The following is a 21,064-nucleotide window of genomic DNA, read 5'->3' on the forward strand; positions in this document are numbered from 1 at the left end:
CAGTCTCTCACATCGCTGTGGAGGAATTTTGGCCCACTCTTCCAAAAAGTTGACTGAAGTTTGCCAAAAATCACCTGGATGATCATCAAGGCTCTTGGAGGAATGTTCTATGGACAGATGAGTCAAAAGTATTATGCCTGGCGAAAACCAAACACTGCATTCCACAGTAAGAACATTATACCAACGGTCAAGCATGGTGGTGGTAGTGTGATGGTTTGGGGATGCTTCAGGACCTGGACAACTCGCCTTAATAGATGGAGCCATGAATTCTGCTCCGTATCAGAGAATTCTACAGGAGAATGTCAGGTCATCCGTCTGTGAGCTGAAGCTTTAGCGCAGCTGGGTCATGCAGCAAGACAATGGTCCAAAACACACAATCATGTCTACATGAAAATGACTCAAAAAAACACATTTGAAGTTTTGGAATGGCCTAGTCCAGACCTAATCACAATTGAAATGTGTGGCAGGACTTGAAATGCTTGAAAACCCACAAACGTTGCTCAGTTAAAGCAGTTCTGCATGGAAGAGTGGGCCAAAATACCTCCACAGCGACACGAGAGACTGATTAACAACTACAGGAAGCGTTTGGAGTAATTGCAGCTAAAGGTGGCATAACCAGTTATTGAGTGTAAGGTGGCAATACCTTTTTTCACACAGGGGCTTTGGGTGTTTGCATAACTTTGTTTATGAAATAAGTTATGTCATTTTTGCGTTATTTGCTCACTAAGATTCCCTTTATCTAAAATTAAGTTTTGCTTGAAGATCTCACTATCAAAATTCAGTATCAAAAATATGCAAAAGTAGAGAAAATTAACAAGGGGGCAAATACTTTTTCAAAACACTGTCTATTCATAAAGTTTAGTTCAATAAATATTCAAAATGAACACTTACACTATCTTAAGTCCAAACAAAGAAGTATAACACATTTCTGTCATAACCACTCAACATATTAATAAATAATAACTTGTTTATATTTAGAACTCATTAGAGGGAATAATGTTGTATCATAGACAGCAGAAGGCATTTGAGAAGTGTTAATGAGACAGATGTTATGTTGGAGATGTTGTTAAGGCTGGAGGATGTGTGTGGAGGCTAAAGAAAGATATTATGATTCCTTCCCAAATAGCACCCTATTCCCTATATAGTGCACTACTTTTCACCAGACCCTATAGGCCCTGGTCAAAGGTAGTGCACAAATTGGGAACAGGATGCCATTTGGGACTATTTATGTGTTAATTGCCACTACACTAACACTAAGAGGAGAAGAACATCCAGTAACATCTCAATAGTTACTGAAAGAGGTGTGAAGAGATCAAAAAAAAATGAGAAGGAGAAATATTATATAATTAAGTGATTAACAACAAAACTCTTTACATGAGCTGAAAAGAAAGGTACCAGAAATGTTCGATACGGACAAAAAGCTTTACATCCTCGTTAGTGAGGGTTTGTTCTTTGCCAAGATAATCCATCCAACTGACAGGTTTCGCATATCAAACATCTGATTACACAGGTGCACCTTGTGCTTGGGACAATAATAATAATAACACAATGCCACAGATGTCTCAAGTTTTGAGGGAGTGTGCAATTGACATGCTGACTGCAGGAATGTCCACCAGAGCTGTTTTCAGAGAATCTAATATTAATTTCTCTACCATAAGCCGCCTCCAACATCGTCATAGAGAATTTGGCAGTACGTCCAATCGGCCTCACAACTGCAGATCACGTGTAACCACATCTCACCTGCGGGATTGTCGGAGACCACCTGGACAGCTGAAGAAACTGTGGGTTTGCACAACCAAAGAATCTCTGCACAAACTGTCAGAAACCGTCTCACGGAAGCTCATCTGCGTGCTTGTTCTTCCATGGCCGGCATACTCACCAGACATGTCACCCATTGAGCAAGTTTGGGATGCTCTGGATCGATGTGTACGACAGTGTGTTCCAGTTCCCGCCAATATCCACCAACTTGGCACAGCCTTTGAAGAGGAGTGGGACAACATTCCACAGGCCATAATCTACACCCTGATCAATTATATGTGAAGGAGATGTGTCGCGCTGCATGATGCAAATGGTGGTCACACCAGATACTGACTGGTTTTCTGATCCACACCCCTACCTTTTTTTAAGGTTTCTGTTACCAACAGATGCATATATGTATTCCCAGTCATATGAAATCCATAGATTAGGGCCTAATTTATTTATTTAAATTGACTGATTTCCTGATTTGAACTGTAACTCAGTAAAATCTTTGAAATTGTTGCATGCTGCGTTTATATTTTTGTTCAGTGTAGAATTTTCACATTCCACATGCACATTAATATTTTTAAACGATCTCCTTCAATTTGAGACATCTGTAATGTTGATGTTTTTCCAACCCCCTTTAACATCAACAATGAATATGTCTCCTCCAACAAAGCAAACATTCCCTGGCTTAATTGACAGGCTCATTTTAAAATAGGTCAATGAAACATCTTGATATATTGGAGCAGAAGGGAGGCTATTAACCTTCATCTCAGAAACACCCCGAGGGAACACATCTCTCATCAAAACAGGAGCCTTCTTTTCACAAACAAAAAAGCTCATGAAAAATGTACACAATCATTAATGAATTTAAGAAAACATCCACAGGCCAAGCATGTAGCTGGTGAATGAATTCTGTGTGGTTATCTCCTCCTTTAGCCTGTAATTTTTTGATTTCACCTTTATTTAACCAGGTAGGCTAGTTGAGAACAAGTTCTCATTTACAACTGCGACCTGGCCAAGATAAAGCATAGCAGTGTGAACATACAACACAGAGTTACACATGGAGTAAACAATAAACAAGTCAATAAGACAGTAGGAAAAAAAGAGTCTATATACATTGTGTGCAAAAGGCATGAGGTGGTAGGCGAATAATTACAATTTAGCAGATTAACACTGGAGTGATAAATTATCAGATGGTCATGTGCAGGTAGAGATACTGGTGTGCAAAAGAGCAGAAAAGTAAATAAATAAAAACAGTATGGGGATGAGGTAGGTCAATTGGGTGGGCTATTTACCGATGGACTATGTACAGCTGCAGCGATCGGTTAGCTGCTCAGATAGCAGATGTTTAAAGTTGGTGAGGGAGATAAAAGTCTCCAACTTCAGCGATTTTTGCAATTCGTTCCAGGCACAGGCAGCAGAGAACTGTAAGAAAAGGCGGCCAAATGAGGTGTTGGCTTTAGGGATGATCAGTGAGATACACCTGCTGGAGCGCGTGCTACGGGTGGGTGTTGCCATCGTGACCAGTGAACTGAGATAAGGCGGAGCTTTACCTAGCATGGACTTGTAGATGACCTGGAGCCAGTGGGTCTGGCGACGAATATGTAGAGAGGGCCAGCTGACTAGAGCATACAGGTTGCAGTGGTGGGTGGTATAAGGTGCTTTAGTAACAAAACGGATGGCACTGTGATAAACTGCATCCAGTTTGCTGAGTAGAGTATTGGAAGCTATTTTGTAGATGACATCGCCGAAGTCGAGGATCGGTAGGATAGTCAGTTTTACTAGGGTAAGTTTGGCGGCGTGAGTGAAGGAGGCTTTGTTGCGGAATAGAAAGCCGACTCTAGATTTGATTTTAGATTGGAGATGTTTGATATGAGTCTGGAAGGAGAGTTTACAGTCTAGCCAGAGACCTAGGTACTTATAGATGTCCACATATTCTAGGTCGGAACCATCCAGGGTGGTGATGCTAGTTGGGCGTGCGGGTGCAGGCAGCGAACGGTTGAAAAGTATGCATTTGGTTTTACTAGCGTTTAAGAGCAATTGGAGGCCACGGAAGGAGTGTTGCATGGCATTGAAGCTCGTTTGGAGGTTAGATAGCACAGTGTCCAAGAAAGGGCCAGAAGTATACAGAATGGTGTTGTCTGCGTAGAGGTGGATCAGGGAATCGCCCGCAGCAAGAGCAACATCATTGATATATACAGAGAAAAGAGTCGGCCCGAGAATTGAACTCTATGGCACCCCCATAGAGACGGCCAGAGGACCGGACAACATGCCCTCCGATTTGACACACTGAACTCTGTCTGCAAAGTAGTTGGTGAACCAGGCAAGGCAGTCATTAGAAAAACTGAGGCTACTGAGTCTGCCGATAAGAATATGGTGATTGACAGAGTCGAAAGCCTTGGCCAGGTCGATGAAGACGGCTGCACAGTACTGTCTTTTATCGATGGCGGTTATGATATCGTTTAGTACCTTGAGCGTGGCTGAGGTGCACCCGTGACCGGCTCGGAAACCAGATTGCACAGCGGAGAAGGTACGGTGGGATTTGAGATGGTCAGTGATCTGTTTGTTGACTTGGATTTCGAAGACCTTAGATAGGCAGGGCAGGATGGATATAGGTTTGTAACAGTTTGGGTCCAGGGTGTCTCCCCCTTTGAAGAGGGGGATAACTGCGGCAGCTTTCCAATCCTTGGGGATCTCAGACGATATGAAAGAGAGGTTGAACAGGCTGGTAATAGGGGTTGCGACAATGGCGGCGGATAGTTTCAGAAATAGAGGGTCCAGATTGTCAAGACCAGCTGATTTGTACGGGTCCAGGTTTTATAGCTCTTTCAGAGCATCTGCTATCTGGATTTGGGTAAAGGAGAAGCTGGGGAGGCTTGGAGGTTGGAGTAGCCAGGAGGAAGGCATGGCCAGCCGTTGAGAAATGCTTGTTGAAGTTTTTGATTATCATGGATTTATCGGTGGTGACCGTGTTACCTAGCCTCAGTGCAGTGGGCAGCTGGGAGGAATGAGATATTCTGTTCACATCTAAATTCTCAATTAATGGTTATCCAAATGATCATCTCTACAAGTATATATTTTTTGAAAGACAATTAACATTATAAACCTGTGAAAGGTGAGGGTACTCTTGTACATCACTGTGTACTCACACGTTCAGGGGCTGCCATGCTGGCCACTGCGCCTTGGTTTTGATAACAGTCAGAACTTCATCACCCTGTGGAGAGAGAGATACATTATTTTTGTAAAATAAGAGAAAACAACATGGAAAACATAGAAAGATACTAAACAGTGTTCATTCCTCTCTTTCTTTTGAAATGTAAAAACTTTACAAAGTTGAGAGCTGTGAAAATGGGCATCTTGGGACCAGAAGTGTCTGCTATTTTATAATGGCTGTTTTTCCACAAGAGGATAACTACTGTGAATCACACAATTCACAGTAGTTCAGCTGAGCTGGCCAGTCTGGGGGAGCAGTGTGTTACCATGGCAGCATTGTCACCTCCTGCTGAAAAATTAAAGGGCCAGTAGCAAACAGACCCCTTTGATGTAGAACTAAGTAGGAATTGTTGTAGCGTTATGAGACAGTTTGGTGTCTGACATGAAAAAAAGGAAAAACAGCACAGTAGAGATTTGTTCAGTTCTCACACATTTCAGAGCAGACACACACACACACACACACACACACACTGTACCGTTTCGTAAACAGAAACAGGTTTAGATATGAGACACACTCTTTTACTTTGAAAAGATCTAACCACTTCTAGCTCACTAGTGGAGTGTGCCCTTCTTGGACAGCAACACTCAGCCTCTTTTTGGGACGCGGCCCACAGGCTTGTAAAAAATGCTTTTTTTCATGGTTGACTGATGGTTCCACAATCGCCCTGAAAGTCTTCTCTTTTGGGGCTTACTATAGAAAACAAGCCTGTCTCCCATTTCTACTCAGAGCACCTCAGGGCTGACCAGTTTTTGCCCTCTGAATTACTTATTCAAGCTCTCTAGTTTTGGGCCACACTCAAGAGACCCACAGCCTTCATTTAAAGCTCAAAGTATTTTTCCACAATAAGTGAGTGTTGCGAGAATAGTCATGGTCTCATACCAGCAAAAAGCAGATGCCTGTTATTTCTGTTTGTCACCGTCCTTCTACACTACAGTCTGGCTGTCTATCATGATGATGTGAACTGTATGTCTCTTGGTGGGGAGGATAATCACCTGTCTGTCTGGCCTGATTTTCTGTTCTCGGGTGTCTCTACTTCACAGAACCACCATGAAGAGGATTTTTTGCACATCCTGAGGACTAAGGGAGTCCATATCTACTGACATAAGTTAGCCAATCTACTGACATAAGTTAGTCCATCTAATCACATAAGTTGAACTGCATGTCTGCATGTGGAACTAACTCTAAACAGAAGCATTGTTATTCATGAGAATCACAGTAGGATAAATCATGTTATTCTCCATGGTTTGTGTGTTGTGAATAGTTAAATCCAAACACATTTGATGAATATTCAGAGGCAGAGCCATACAGCATACAGCCCATATAGACCTTGTTGTGATCCAGTCCTCCCTACAGTCTTATATGTACACTGAACAAAAATATAAACGCAACATGCAACAATTTCAAAGATTTTACTGAGTTACAGTTCATATAAGGATATCAGTCAATTGAAATACATTCATTAGGCCCTAATCTATGGATTTCACATGACTGAGAATACAGATATGCATCTGTTGGTCACAAATACCATTAAAAAAAGGTAGGGGCGTGGATCAGAAAACCAGTCAGTATCTGGTATGTTCACCATTTGCCTCATGCAGCACGACACATCTCTTTCGCATAGAGTTGATCAGGCTGTTGAATGTGGGACATGTTCAGCTTCCAGGAATTGTGAACAGATCCTTGCGACATGGGGTTGAGCATTATCATGTTGAAACATGAGGTGATGGCGGCAGATGAAGGGCACGACAATGGGCCTCAGGATCTCGTCACGGTATCTCTATGCATTCAAATTGCCATCGATAAAATGCAATTGTATTTGTTGTCCGTAGTTTATGGCTGCTCATACCATAACCCCACTGCCACCATGGGGCACTATTCACAATGTTGACATCAGCAAACCACTCACCCACACAACGGCGTGGTTACACGTGGTCTGTGGTTGTGAGGCCGGTTGGATGTACTGCCAAATTCTCTATAACAACCTGGAGGCGGCTTATGGTAGAGAAAAGGCAACAGCTCTGATGGACATTCCTGCAGTCAACATGCCAATTGTATGCTCCCTGAAAACATGAGACATCTGTGACAAATCAAAATCAAATTTTATTGGTCACATATTTAGCTGAAATGCTTGTTATTTTTTTATACACAAAAAAAATACTGCAAAGTTGCTTAGGAGCTAGAAGCAGAGCTGCCATGTATGCCGGCGCCATCTTGCCAATGACGTTGTGTTGTGTGAAAAGAAATCACATTTTAGAGTAGCCTTTTATTGTCCCCAGCACAAGGTGCACCTGTGTAATGACCATGCTGTTAAATCAGCTTCTTGATATGCCACACCTGTCAGGTGGATGGATTATCTTGGCAAAGGAGAAATGCCCACTAACAGGGATGTAAACAAATGTGTGCTCAAAATTTGAGAGAAATAAGCTTTTTGTGCGTATGGAAAATTTCTGTGATCTTTTATTTCAGCTCATGGAACATGGGACCAACACTTTACATGTTACGTTTCTATTTTTGTTGAGTATAATTGAAGTGGTAAATTGGATTTATTGAAGGAGAGGGCGTGAGTGTTATTAAGGGAGGAGGGGGAGGGGGATGAAAAGGCAGTGGGAGGCAGCAGCTGCAGCACCGAAGGAGGATGTTTTACACTTCACACAGCTGCCTGCCATGCTGACCCTGACCGCTTTGTGTACAGAGGGAGAGAGATGGAGGACAGGATGAAAAGAGGAGAAGAGGCTATTGGTTACATCATCGCCCAGGGCAGACAGTGCCACGGTCAGAGGCTGCAGAGGGAAATGTCCCTGGTCCCACCACCTCTCCATATGCCACGGTTTCAAAGTACTGGAGTTTTGCTACACAAACCGAGAGACTCAGAGTTCATCTCTAACTTGTCTCAGCAAACACATTTACTTTTTAATGATTATTGCTGAATGAGAGCTAAAGTGCAGCTAGGTTTCTTTTTAACATTCTTTTTAGCCTCTCTTGATAAGAGTTTCTCTGAGCAATAGCACTCTTAACAAATAATGTCTTAGTCTTCACTCTTACCATTGTCCTCCCCAAAATCAAGCACTCTTATCTTTTCCCTTTACAACGTTTTTCTCTTCTATTGATTTGTCAAGTTAATCCTATATGCTGACCCAATGTGATGTCTTGTCCAGTGTCCAGCCTCCCAAGTCCCTAAACGGCCCTCTCTGTCTGTCTCCAGCTGCAGAGGAGTCTGGGCCAAAGTGTTGCTCAGTAATTGATTTGATTTCAGTGAGGTGTCAGTCACTCCCACAGGCTGAGAGGAACTGAGTGGCAGGGCCATGAGCCCCCTCTTACCACGCTGCTCGGCCCAATCACATCATTCTCGGAGACAGGCGGGCGGGCAGGCAGCGGCGGGTGGGTGTTGGGTACTTAGAGTGCCAGCTAGGCACTCTTAGTACCCAATGTACCCAGCAGCATACTCCTGCCACCGCCGTCGCTGCGACCGTCTGGTGCCCGAGTACAATCAAAAGACATTGGCTTTGCCAAGGGATCCTTTGCACAGCAGCGGGATAAATATTGTCAAATGTTAATCATGTAAAATGAGCTGGGAGCCTCTGGGATAGTCTGTGTAGACCTAATAAAGAATAAACCCTCTGCATTCTCCTGACATTCTAATAAACTGCCCTTTCAATTTTCATTTCAATGCAAATCATTTTTAAAAACTTGCTGTTAATTATTATAACTTTAATCCTTAAATGAGACAGGCAAAAGGTCATTGTTCTTAATTAGACTTCCTGCTGATCCCCTGTGTCCTGCCTATTTCATTATTGCCAGATTACCAGTGTACTGTAACTTCCCCTAATCCTATGTGTGGGTTGATAGAGGTTGCTTGATTTCACACCAATTAAGAGGATACACGTATGTAACATTACAGTATATGAGCTGGTTGAAAAGCTTCACATATCATTGACTTTCCAAGTTAAGTATCGCCTGTCACGTGGCATATTTGAAGAACAAGGAACTGATTTGTAAATTGATTATTGCTTTGATATCAACAATGACATTCGTCTGTGTTTCTCATCTACAGATCTTGACTCTCACATATACAGTACATTCGGAAAGTATTCAGACCCCTTGACATTTTCCACATTTTGCTACGTTATAACCTTATTCTAAAATGAATGCATTTTTCCCCACATCAATCTACACACAATACCCCATAATGACAAAGCAAAAATGTATTAAAAATGTAAAACTCAAATATCACATTTACATAAGTATTCAGACCCTTTACTCAGTACTTTGTTGAAGCACCTTTGGGAGCGATTACAGACTCGAGGCTCGGAGCTCTACAGACAATTCCTTTGACCTCATGGCTTGGTTTTTCCCCTGACATGCACTGTTAAATGTGGGACCTTATATAGACCGGTGTGTTCCTTTTCAAATCATGTCCAATCAATAGAATTTACCACAGGTGGACTCCAATCAAGTTGTCATCTCCAATCAAGTTGTCATCAATCAAGAAACATCTCAAGGATGATCAATGGAAACTGGATGCATCTGATCTCAATTTTGAGTCTCATACAAAGGTCTGAACACTTATGTAAATAAGGTATTTCTGTTTTTATATATAATACATTTGCAAAAATGTTTTAAAAAACCCTGTTTCCACTTTGTCATAATGTGTAGATTGATGAGGAGAAAAAATGTATTTAATACATTTTAGAAAAAGGCTGTAACGTAACAAAATGCAGAAAAAAATAAAGGGGTCTGAATACTTTCCGAATGCACTGTATGAGAAATGTATGCCTTACGACTGTGCTGTACAGATTTATGATTTTAATTTGAGCACCCTATTGCTGGAGAAATGTAAAACTTGTAGTGTAGTTGTCACTCCGGCTCCTTATCTTCCCCCCTCGCGCTCGAGGGCGCTGGGCTCCCCAGCATTACCCACTCCTGCCACCATCATTACGCACACCTGCTTCCCTCGTCACGCGCATCAGCGATCATTTGGACTCACCTGGACTCAATCACCTGTTATTTCCTTCCCTTTATCTGTCTGTCCTCCAGTTCTGTTCCCTGCTTCCACATTAACGTTCGTATGTTGTTTTGTTACCCGTGTGCTGATGCTGTTCCTATCTTGTTCCTTATTAAATGTTTGACTCCCCGTACCTGCTTCTCGACTCCAGTGTCAGTCCTTATAGTAGTTGAGATTTTTAAAAGGATTCTGAAGTTTGGTATTTCCACTTCAAAATGTCAGACTTGATTTTCTCTTATGAAAAATGTATCAACCCCTACAAAAATGTCCATTAATTATAATCCACATAATAACTGACATTTGTTGTTGCTGCAGGATTATTTTCCTGCTGTAGCAAACTGGCTCAAATTAAGATCCTACATCTGTAAGTCAAATGAGGGAATATGAAATGCATCAATACAGAATGGGAGCACTAAACCAGGGTTTAATGACACACACTGAATATGGTACAGCAAGTCTAGAGCCTAGAAGGAAATATCTATATACTGAAGAAAAATATAAACGCAACGTGTAAAGTGTTGGTCCCATGTTTCATGAGCTGAAAAAAAAAACATCCCAGAAATGTTCCGTACACAGAAAGTGTATTTCTCTCCAATTTTGTGCACTCATTTATTTACATCCCTGTTATTGAGCATTTCTCCTTTTGCCAAGATAATCCATCCACCTGACAGGTGTGGCATATCAAAAAGCTGATTAAACAGTATGGTCATTACACAGTAGCTGGGGAAAATAAAAGGTCACTCTAAAATGTGCTTTGCCACAGATGTCTCAAGTTTTGAGGGAGCATGCAAATGGCATACTGACTGCAGGAATGTCCACCAGAGCTGTTGCAAGAGAATTGAATGTTCATTTCTCTACCATAAGCTGCTTCCAATGTCGTTTTAGAGAATTTGGCAGTATGTCCAACCGGCCACACAACCTCAGACCACGTGTAACCACGCCAGCCCAGGACCTCTACATCTGGCTTCTACACCTGCAGGATCGTCTGAGACCAGCCAATCGTACAGCTGATTAAACTGAAGAGTATTTAGTATTTATGTCTGTAATAAAGTCCTTTTGTGGGGAAAAACGAATTCTGATTGGCGGGCCAGGCTCCCCTGTGGGTGGGCCTGGCTCCCAAGTGGTTGGCCCTGTGCCCTCCCAGGCCCTCCCATGGCTGCGTCCCTGCCCAGTTCATGTGAAATCCATAGATTAGGGCCTAATGAATTTATTTCAATTGACTGATTTCATTATATGAACTGTAACTCATTAAAATTGTTGACATTGTTGCATGTTGCGTTTATATTTTTGTTCAGTGTATATATGTAATACACATGAATAAAATCAATACAACAGGCATATGATTCCATGATTCCTCCCTCAGCTCAATATTGCAACATCAAAAGATATGGATATTGAGTGTAACACTTACTGTGGTTTCTGCATGTACAGCAGGACTGGGGTCAATTCGAATTGAAGGCAGTCAGTTCAGGGAGTAAACTTAAATAATAATTCAAAACTTGAAATAACTGAATCTGTTTTCAATTACCTCAGTAAACTGAGTAGAAACTACCATTTTAACATGAACGTTAAATTAAAATCCCTTCCTGAATTGATTGCCTTCAATTCGAATTGACCCCAGCCCTGCAGTTCAGTGTGATGCATTTTCAAATCACTGTGGAATTATAATGACAACTCTCTTATATGATGCAAAAGACTCTCATCTCTGGGATGCAAGACAACAAGGTGTTTGCATGTGTGTGGGGTGTCTTTACATTTATTTTTGTACTTCCAAAAAAGGAAAATGGGACTATTACTATTATTATTGGTTTAGGTTTTTGTTTTCATTTGAGACTGAGTGCAAGGTTAGATCTTATGCATAAACAGCATTTTTAATATAATCTGTCCAATGTCTGACCTAGACCGCGACTAACTTTTCTCCCTTTAATTCATGTTTGATAATCAGCACATCCTATGTGGAAAAGGTGCCATGATCAAACCGTCTGTTGTCATTTAGTGACATCAGCGATTTGCTTCATCAATTGAGACGGTCTCTAATCATTTCGGAGGCTAGCATTTATACACATACAGCTCTGTGCTGCGGCTTGCACATTAATCAATGCCTAGCAACATGAGACGGGAGCTGACCAACAAGGCTTGTGTTGAAAAATACAGGGTGATTAAATATGGCCTTTCAATAACATAACTGCGACAACAGCAAAAGCATCAAGACTAAGTTATCTCTGGCTTATCAGAAAAGGGTCATTTGTCATGTTTGGCTGCTGGAGGATGTTTTCATGGTGGGCCAAGTGATAAATCATCCATATGTCAGAATTTACACTACCTATTACTTGACAAGAGATTACACGAGTCAAACATACTGTAAATCACAGACCATTTAATAATCTCAGTGTATTGGCTCGGGTTTAAAAGCAGGGGAATAAATGAGTAAGAATAGATCTACAGGTAAAAGTATGTATATGACCATTACCAGCAGACCCTCTGGACATCATGGTATAAAGTTGTCTGAGACCTAGGGTTAAGAGTGTTGGGCCAGTAACCAAAAGGTCGCTGTTTCAAATCCCCAAGCTGGCAAGTGGAAAAATCTGCTGTTCTGCCCTTGAGCAAGGCAGTCCCCAACAACAACTCCTGATGACGTGGACGTCATGTGTTGGGTTAAATTCGGAAGACGCATTTCGGTTGAATGCATTCAGTTGTTCAACTGACTAGGTGTCCCCTTTCCCCATAGTATACAGTGTATTCAGACCCTTTGACTTTTTCCACATTTTGTTACATTACAGCCTTAATCTAAAACTGATTAAATCGTTTTCCCCCCCATCATCACTCTACACACATTACCCCATAATGACAAAGCAAAAACACCTGTATTTGGGGAGTTTCTCCCATTCTTGTCTGCAGATCCTCACAAGCTCGGATGGGGAGAGTCGCTGCACAGCTATTTTCAGTTCTCTCCAGAGATGTTCGATCTGGTTCAAGTCCAGGCTCTGGCTGGGCCACTCAAGGACATTCAGAGACTTTTCCCGAAGCCACTCTTGCATTGTCTTCGCTGTGTGCTTAGGGTCATTGTCCTGTTGGAAGGTGACCCTTCGCCCAAGTCTGAGGTCCTGAGCGCTCTGGAGCAGGTTTTCATCAAGGACCTCTCTTTACTTTGCCACCCTTTATCTTTTGCACGACTAGTCTCCGGATGTGACGCTTGGCATTCAGGCCAAAAAGTTCAATCTTTGTTTCATCAGACCAGATAATCTTCTTTCTCATGGTCTGACAGTCATGTAGGTGCCTAGCTCTAGGAAGAGTCTTGGTGGTTCCAAACTTCTTCTATTTAAGAAAAATGGAGGCCATTGTGTTCTTGGGGACCTTCAATGCTGCAGAAATGTTTTGATACTCTTCCCCAGATCTGTGTCTCAACACATTCCTGTCTTGGAGCTCTACAGACAATTCCTTTGACCTCATGGCTTTGTTTTTGCTCTGACATGCACTGTCAACTGTGGGACCTTATATAGACAGGTGTGTTTACCTTTGCAAATCATGTCCAATCAATTGAATTAATCACAGGTGGACTCCAATCAAGTTGTAGAAACATCTCAAGGAAGATCAATGGAATGTTGAGTCTCATAGAAAAGGGTCTGAATCCTTATGTAAATTATTATTATTTATTATTTTTAATAACGTTGCTAATTTTAAGTTTTTGCTTTGTCATTATGGGGTATTATGTGGAGATGTTTTTGTTTAATCCATTTTAGAATAAGGCTGTAATGTAAGAAAATGTGGAGAAAGGGAAGGGGTCTGAATACTTTCCGAATGCACTGTATAATGTATACCAGTGAAGCCTGAGGCTACCCAAAGTGATGTTCAAACACGATGAGATTTGCAGTAGGGAGCAAGAAAATATCCTCCCTCAGGCTAGAAAGTCATTGCAGGTTTTGGAAATCACTGATATTCTTACTTTTAATTATACCACGCTATGTCACAGAGAATAGTTTTTTTAGGAACTTTTTTCTTATATTTTTAACCACAGATCATTGAAAGAAAATATTTTCACATTAACCCTTTTTCAGGACCCTGTCTTTCAAAGTTAATTCGTAAAAATCCAAATAACTTCACAGATCTTCATTGTAAAGGGTTTAAACACTGTTTCCCATGCTTGTTCAATGAACCATAAACAATTAACGAACATGCACCTGTGGAACGGTCGTTAAGACACTAACAGCTTACAGATGTTAGGCAATTAAGGTCAAAGTTATGAATCCTTAGGACACTAAAGAGGCCTTTCTACTGACTGAAAAACACCAAAAGAAAGACGTCAAGGGTCCCTGCTCATCTGCGTGAACTTGCCTTAGACATGTTGCAAGGAGGCATGAGGACTGCAGATGTGGCCAGGGCAGTAAATTACAATGTCTGTACTGTGAGACACCGCTACAGGGAGACAGGACAGACAGCTGATCGTCTTCTCAGTGGCAGCCCACGTGTAACAACACCTGCACAGCATTGATACATCCGAACATCACATCTGCGGGACAAGTACAGAATGGCAACAACAACTGCCCAAGTTACACCAGGAACGTACAATCCCTCCATCAGTGCTCAGACTGTCAGCAATAGGCTGAGAGAGGCTGGACGGAGGGCTTGTAGGCCTGTTGTAAGGCAGGTCCTCAGCAGACATCACCGGCAACAACGTCGCCTATGGGCACAAACCCACGGTCGCTGGACCAGACAGGACTGGCAAAAAGTGCTCTTCACTGACAAGTCGCGGTTTGGTCTCACCAGGGGAGATGGTCAGATTCACGTTTATCGTCGAAGGGATGAGCGTTACTCCGAGCCCTGTACTCTGAAGCGGGATCGATTTGGAGGTGGAGGGTCCGTCATGGTCTGGGACAGTGTGTCACAGCATCATTGGACTGAGCTTGTTGTCATTGCAGGCAATCTCAAAGCTGTGTGTTACAGGGAAGACATCCTCCTCCCTCATGTGGTACCCTTCCTGCAGGCTCATCCTGACATGACCCTCCAGCATGATGCCACCAGCCATACTGCTCGTTCTGTGTGTGATTTCCTGCAAGGCAGGAATGTCAGTGTTCTGCCATGGCCAGCGAAGAGCCCTGATCTCAATCCCATTGAGCACGTCTGGGACCTGTTGGATCGGAGGTTGAGGGCTAGGGCCATTCCCCACAGAAATGTCCGGGAACTTGCAGGTGCCTTGGTGGAATTGTGGGGTAACATCTCACAGCAAGAACTGGCAAATCTGGTGCAGTCCATGAGGAGGAGATGCACTGCAGTACTTAATGCAGCTGGTGGCCACACCAGATACTGACTGTTACTTTTGATTTTGACCTCCCCCTTTGTTTAGGGACACATTATTCCATTTCTGTTAGTCACATGTCTGTGGAACTTGTTCAGTTTATGTCTCAGTTGTTGAATTTTGTTATGTTCATACAAATATTTACACGTTAAGTTTGCTGAAAATAAACGCAGCTGACAGTGCTGTGTTTGTGTAGACACTGGTTTATTTCTGTGACATTCTAAATTAGTTGGACGAATCTCTAATTAGCCGAGCACAAAGCGGCTATACAGATGGTAATACCTCTGCAAACAAACTGTTCACTTTAGTTTAGAGGAGGAGACTACGATCAACTGCCTGCCTGCCTGCCTGCCTGCCTGCCTGCCTGCCTGCCTGCCTGCCTGCCTGCCTGCCTGCCTGCCTGCCTGCCAACAAGATCCCACAACATAGGTGGGAAAAAAGGCTACCTAAGTATGATTCCCACCTATGTTGTGGGATCTTGTTTTTGTACAGCTCTTGTAGCCTACGGAACGGTATGTTCGTTTTGGATTAACTTTGTAATTTTGTTGCTGGGTCTCATTTAAATAAATATGATATGACCACAAATTACGCTGCGCCTTGGTCTCCTTCAAACAACGTACGTTACAGAAGATCCCACCACAAAAAGACCAAGCAGTGTTTTCTGGAGGAGTGGACATTGGAGGAGATATTGGAAGGCAAGGGTCCCTGGGCGCAGGCTGGAGGGTATCACCGTCCAAGGGAGGAGATAGAAGTAGCTAGAGCGGAACGGCGAGGACACGAGGAGTTAGAGGAACGGCAACTATACAAGGGGTCAAGGCTGGAAGACCGGGAAGCCACTCGGGGGAGGGGGGGGGGGGGTTCCGGCTCCACGTTCGAAGCCTCCAGTGATGATCCATGGCCCGGAGCCTGCAGTGAGGATCCATGGCACGAAGCCTCCAGCGTTGATCCACAGTCCGGAGCCTCCAGCGACGGTCTCTGGTCCGGAGGCTGCAACGAGGGTCCCCAGTCCGTGGCATGCAGCGAGGGTCCCCAGTCCGGGTCCTGCGGCGAGGGTCCCCAGTCTGGGGCCTGCGGCGAGGGTCCCCAGTCCGGGGCCTGCAACGGTGGTTCCCAGTCCGAGGCCTGCGGCGATGGTCCCCAGTCCGGGGCCTACAGAGAGGGTCCCCAGTCCGGGGCCTGCAGAGAGGGTCCCCAGTCCGGGGCCTGCAGAAAGGGTCCTCAGTCCGGGGCCTGCTACGGTGGTCCCCAGTCTGAGGCCTGCGGCGATGGTCCCCAGTCCGGGGCCTACAGAGAGGGTCCCCAGTCCGGGGCCTACAGAGAGGGTGCAGAGAGGGTCCCCAGTCCGGGGCCTACAGAGAGGGTCCCCAGTCCAGGGCCTGCAGAGAGGGTCCCCAGTCCGGGGCCTGCAGAGAGGGTCCCCAGTCCGGGGCCTGCAGAGAGGGTCCCCAGTCTGGGGTCGGCGACGAGGGACCCCGCACCAGAGGCGCCACCAAAGTGGGGGGAACCAGAGGTGGAGCGGAGCCACCGCCAAGGGTAAATGCCCACCAGGACCCTCCCCTATAGGTTCAGGTTTGTGGCCGGGAGTCCGCACCTTTTAAGTGGAGGGGGGGGGGTACTGTCATGCCCTGACCTTAGATAGACGTTTTAATTCTCTGTTTGGTGAGGTCAGGGCGTGATGTGGGGTGGGCATTCTATGTTTTGTATTTCTTTGTGGTTCCCAATCAGAGAAAAAAGTGAAACCGTCCCTGGTTTCATTTTGTTATTTTGTTGCTGGTTCTCATTTAAATAAATATGATATGCCACAAATTACGCTGCGCCTTGGTCTCCTTCAAACAACGTCTATCGTCGTCTCTGATTGGGAATCATACATAGGTAGGCTTTTTCCCACCTAGGTTGTGGGATCTTGTTTTTGTACAGCTCTTGTAGCCTACGGAACGGTACGATCGTTTTGGTTTCACTTTGTTATTTTGTTGCTGGTTCTCATTTAAATAAATATGATATGACCACTAATTACGCTGCGCCTTGGTCTCCTTCAAACAACGTACGTTACAAATATAAAAATAACATTGCAGATACGGTATCATAGTGCTGTGATGTTAGAAATGACTGAAAACACATTTCTGCATAATGATGAGAAGAAAGTTTGCAGAAGACAGATACTTTTAAGATGATGTTTGGTTCCTTAAAACTTATGTTTCAAACAATTTAACATGACCATGAACAGAAATACACATACTGTGTCCCTATTTTTGTCTTTAAAGTTGTGAAAGTTTCAAAGTCAGTTTTCAAAGCATTTTTTGACCCAGCAATGGACATTTCAAACATGCATTCAGGTGCAATTTGACAATTCAAATACCCAGCTAGCATGTTCCATCCATATTCTAATGGTTATACACCAGAACAGCCTCCCTCCCATTCCCCTGGAGGTTGGGGGGAGTTGAGGGGAACTGAGAGTCTGGTTATTAGCTTTGACCTTCAGTTGAGTTGACTTTACTCAGCCAGGCCAGGCAAGCCGGCAGGGAATCATCTGACTGGGAGGGATGTTGACCCCAGTGATCGTCCGGGGTGAGGTGCTACACACAGTGACTTGTCACACTCCACACACACTAGTTGTGTTTGAGTTGAAATATATGCATGCAGGTATAAGCCAAGCTTGGATCTGACTTTTCTTTTATTAAATGTAGGAAGAGACGCAGTAAAGATTCTATCTGGTTTTGGTCATAGGCTTTCTTTCACAGTTTTTTGTAGCACTTTAAAAAAATGTTTTAAGAAATATGCTTTAATCCATAGAAACATGTAAAATACATGTAGCCTAACTGTAGAGACATGCTTTACATTTTTTTTTACCCCAGTGTAAAAAAGGCATTACCATGCCATCCACGTACTGTACATTCAGGTCTCAGGTGCTGTAGCTACCGCCATCGGAGATGGCTAAATGTAAAATGTAAATGTGTGATTCAGCCTGTTAGGACAGTAATAACCACCTAAGCCACTCAATGGTAATGAGCTCATCTTCTCTAGATTAGAACACTGAAATACATTAAATGAATGTGACGGTAGAGAACCTGAACCTGAGCAGAACCTTCCTGAAGGCTACAGTAACACACACGTTGTTCATTGATTGCTAACATGCTACAGCGCTAAGATCAAAATCCTTTGGCCGTTTGTTGTTGTGCCGTTCATTAGTATCTCTTCGACATCAAGCATGAGGATTTAGCTACCTGCTCTTTCATCTTCATGGAAAGTTCCTCAACCTGAACTGAATCAAATCCCTCTCCATCAAAACCTTAGGCACTTCTTTCGATTACACAATTATACAAGAGAATAATTAGGACGGAACACAATCTATATCCACATTTTTAAAAATCGTTTTGTTTTGTTGAAATGCCCAACCATCCATCCCCCCTAAAGGGTTCAGATGTTCACACACTGATTCATCAGCTAGTTCTAGTTACAGATGAAACTGACTGTGTTCTGTCTGGCTATTCATTCTAAGGAATGGTCACAGTCAAGAGAACAAACTCAAGGTGTTGTGTGCATCTTATCATTCAGCTGGCATTCAGGGAAGAGGTTATTATAATACATTCTTAACATACCAAAGCATTTTGATGAATTACCTTCTGGGCTGTGTGATACAAATTCAGAATGTTTATCTCATTGCAAAGACAATCCTTCGGCTTATAATGACCGCCCAGTTTAGATATCTAATCAAATCGCTGATCTGCTTCTCCACCATAGTTGTTCCTCATTGTCAGGCAAGATATTCCTTTTAATCATTGGGGCTTTTATGGCTAGTTGATAGGAGGACAGAGCTGCAGCTACGACCAAAAAGAGTTTTGATATTGCAAGCTTCCTCAAGAATATATTGTAACAAAAGATGTGTGGAGTCCAATAATACCCTGATAAGAAAAGAGATAGAACGTCTTGTCTCTGTTACCATAATAAAGAGAGCTTCCTCCTGCTCCGATCTTTACAAATGATTTTCTGACAGAGGATTTCAGCTTCACCTTCAGTGAGGCCAACAGACAGACACCCTGTGCAGCAGCAACACTCTTTCATCAAAAAGTTCATTCCAAATTCAGGGAGCTTCAAGACTTTTGAATGGGATACATTTATTAGTTGTCTTCAAGTCTAATAAATTCTAAATATGGATAATCAATAACATGACCTTCTCTTTCGACATCAAAATCAGGTGTTTACAAAAACAGAGAAATCAGGTTGTATTCAGCAGTTGAACAGTGCTTTATCAAAGAAAGAAGCTACACCTAGAAATAATACACACTTGATTGGTGGCAAGTCCTGTTGATATTAGCAAATAATATCTGTAAGTTATCTATAGGCCGTCTTTTTAATTTATTTTTAATTTAAATATTTATATATATATATTTGTTTTCTTTAAAACAACAATACAATACATACAGTACAAATGGCTGCTCTTTAGGCCATCTTCAAGTAGTTCAAGAGCAGCCAACTAAAAGAGAGGACAGATGTACTGTAGGATCTTAATTTGATCACCCTGTTGCAGAAAATGTAAAACTTGTAGTGTATTTGAGATTGAAAATAATTCAGAAGTTAGTTATTTCCACTTTGAAATGTCACACTTGATTGACTCTTACAAAAAAAGTATCAACCCTCTTTAGTACATTAATTATAATCCAAATAATAATTCACATTTCCTGTTGCTACAGGATTATTTTCCTGCTGTAGCAAACTGGCTCAAATTAGGATCCTACATCTGTATTATGGGTGAAATATTTGACCCTCCACTCACCACTACCATAACAAAGGAGTAAGGGATACATGGGCCAAGGAGAGCCTGTCTGAGTCTCTAAGCATTGATGTCAGATTGAATCCCACTACAAAGTGTGCTATCAAAGGCATCAGACATCAGACGTGACAGAGAGGAGTGTGTTGAGAGATAGTCGTCCCTGCAAATATTGTAATTTCAGCATGAAGGTGTCCTGAACAGGAGGTGATATAGCTGGAGTCTTTAGGTAACGGTTTTAGACATTCTGAGAATGATGTTCAAGACTTGCAGCTGACGCAAGTCACCAAAATTGCCAACCGGTGTCAATTTAACCTAATTAAAATGCAAGACAAATGTTCTCTCATTTTGGAAACTCATCATTAGCTGTCAGTGGAATGGTAGCTTAGGGGTCTGTATGAAGTGTTCTCTCTCCTCTTTCTCCTATCCCCACTCTATACATTACCCAGACAGCACTGACACATGTTTAAGAAGCGTGTGCTTCTCTCAAATCCTCCCTCTCAACATCCCCACACACACACACACACACACACACACACACACACACACACACACACACACACACACACACACACACACACACACACACACACACACACACACACACACACACAACACTGCCCTCATCTGCTCCCCACAAACAACTTACAACCACTTTCCCATGTCTCTGTCAGTGATATCTTACTCCAGTTCACCTCACCAGTGCTCTCTGAAACAAGTCTACTCAATCGTCAGCATATGCCTTTCACAATAACAGTCTGAGGTTGACCTAGGGATACAAACAGGCAGACAAACACATAAAAAGAACAACACTGAAGTGAGAAGTATTCTTAAATTAGACTTGATAGTTAAGGTTTGTACTTGTTTTCTAATTTTCTAAGACAATATGAAAATACACTTGAGAAGTCATTAGCCTAGGGGTTCACATACTTTTTCCAACCTACACTGTGAATGTTTAAACGACTAGAAAAATACAATCATTTGTGTGTTATTAGTTTAAGCACACTATGTTTGTTTATTGTGTTGACCTAGATGAAGATCAGACCA

At 42.8% G+C, this 21,064-nt stretch overlaps 1 protein-coding gene across 1 annotated transcript in view; it reads right to left on the bottom strand.

Moving 5' to 3' along the window:
- Positions 1 to 21,064, bottom strand: part of LOC139374744 (spondin-1-like) — a 135,812-nt gene that overhangs the window by 28,935 nt on the left and 85,813 nt on the right. The window contains exon 7 of the mRNA XM_071115873.1: positions 4,893 to 4,957. Within this exon, the coding sequence (XP_070971974.1) occupies positions 4,893 to 4,957 (65 nt within the window). The remainder of the gene's footprint in view (positions 1 to 4,892; positions 4,958 to 21,064) is intronic.

Source organism: Oncorhynchus clarkii, chromosome 2 (genome assembly GCF_045791955.1).
Source record: "Oncorhynchus clarkii lewisi isolate Uvic-CL-2024 chromosome 2, UVic_Ocla_1.0, whole genome shotgun sequence".
NCBI lineage: Eukaryota > Metazoa > Chordata > Actinopteri > Salmoniformes > Salmonidae > Oncorhynchus > Oncorhynchus clarkii.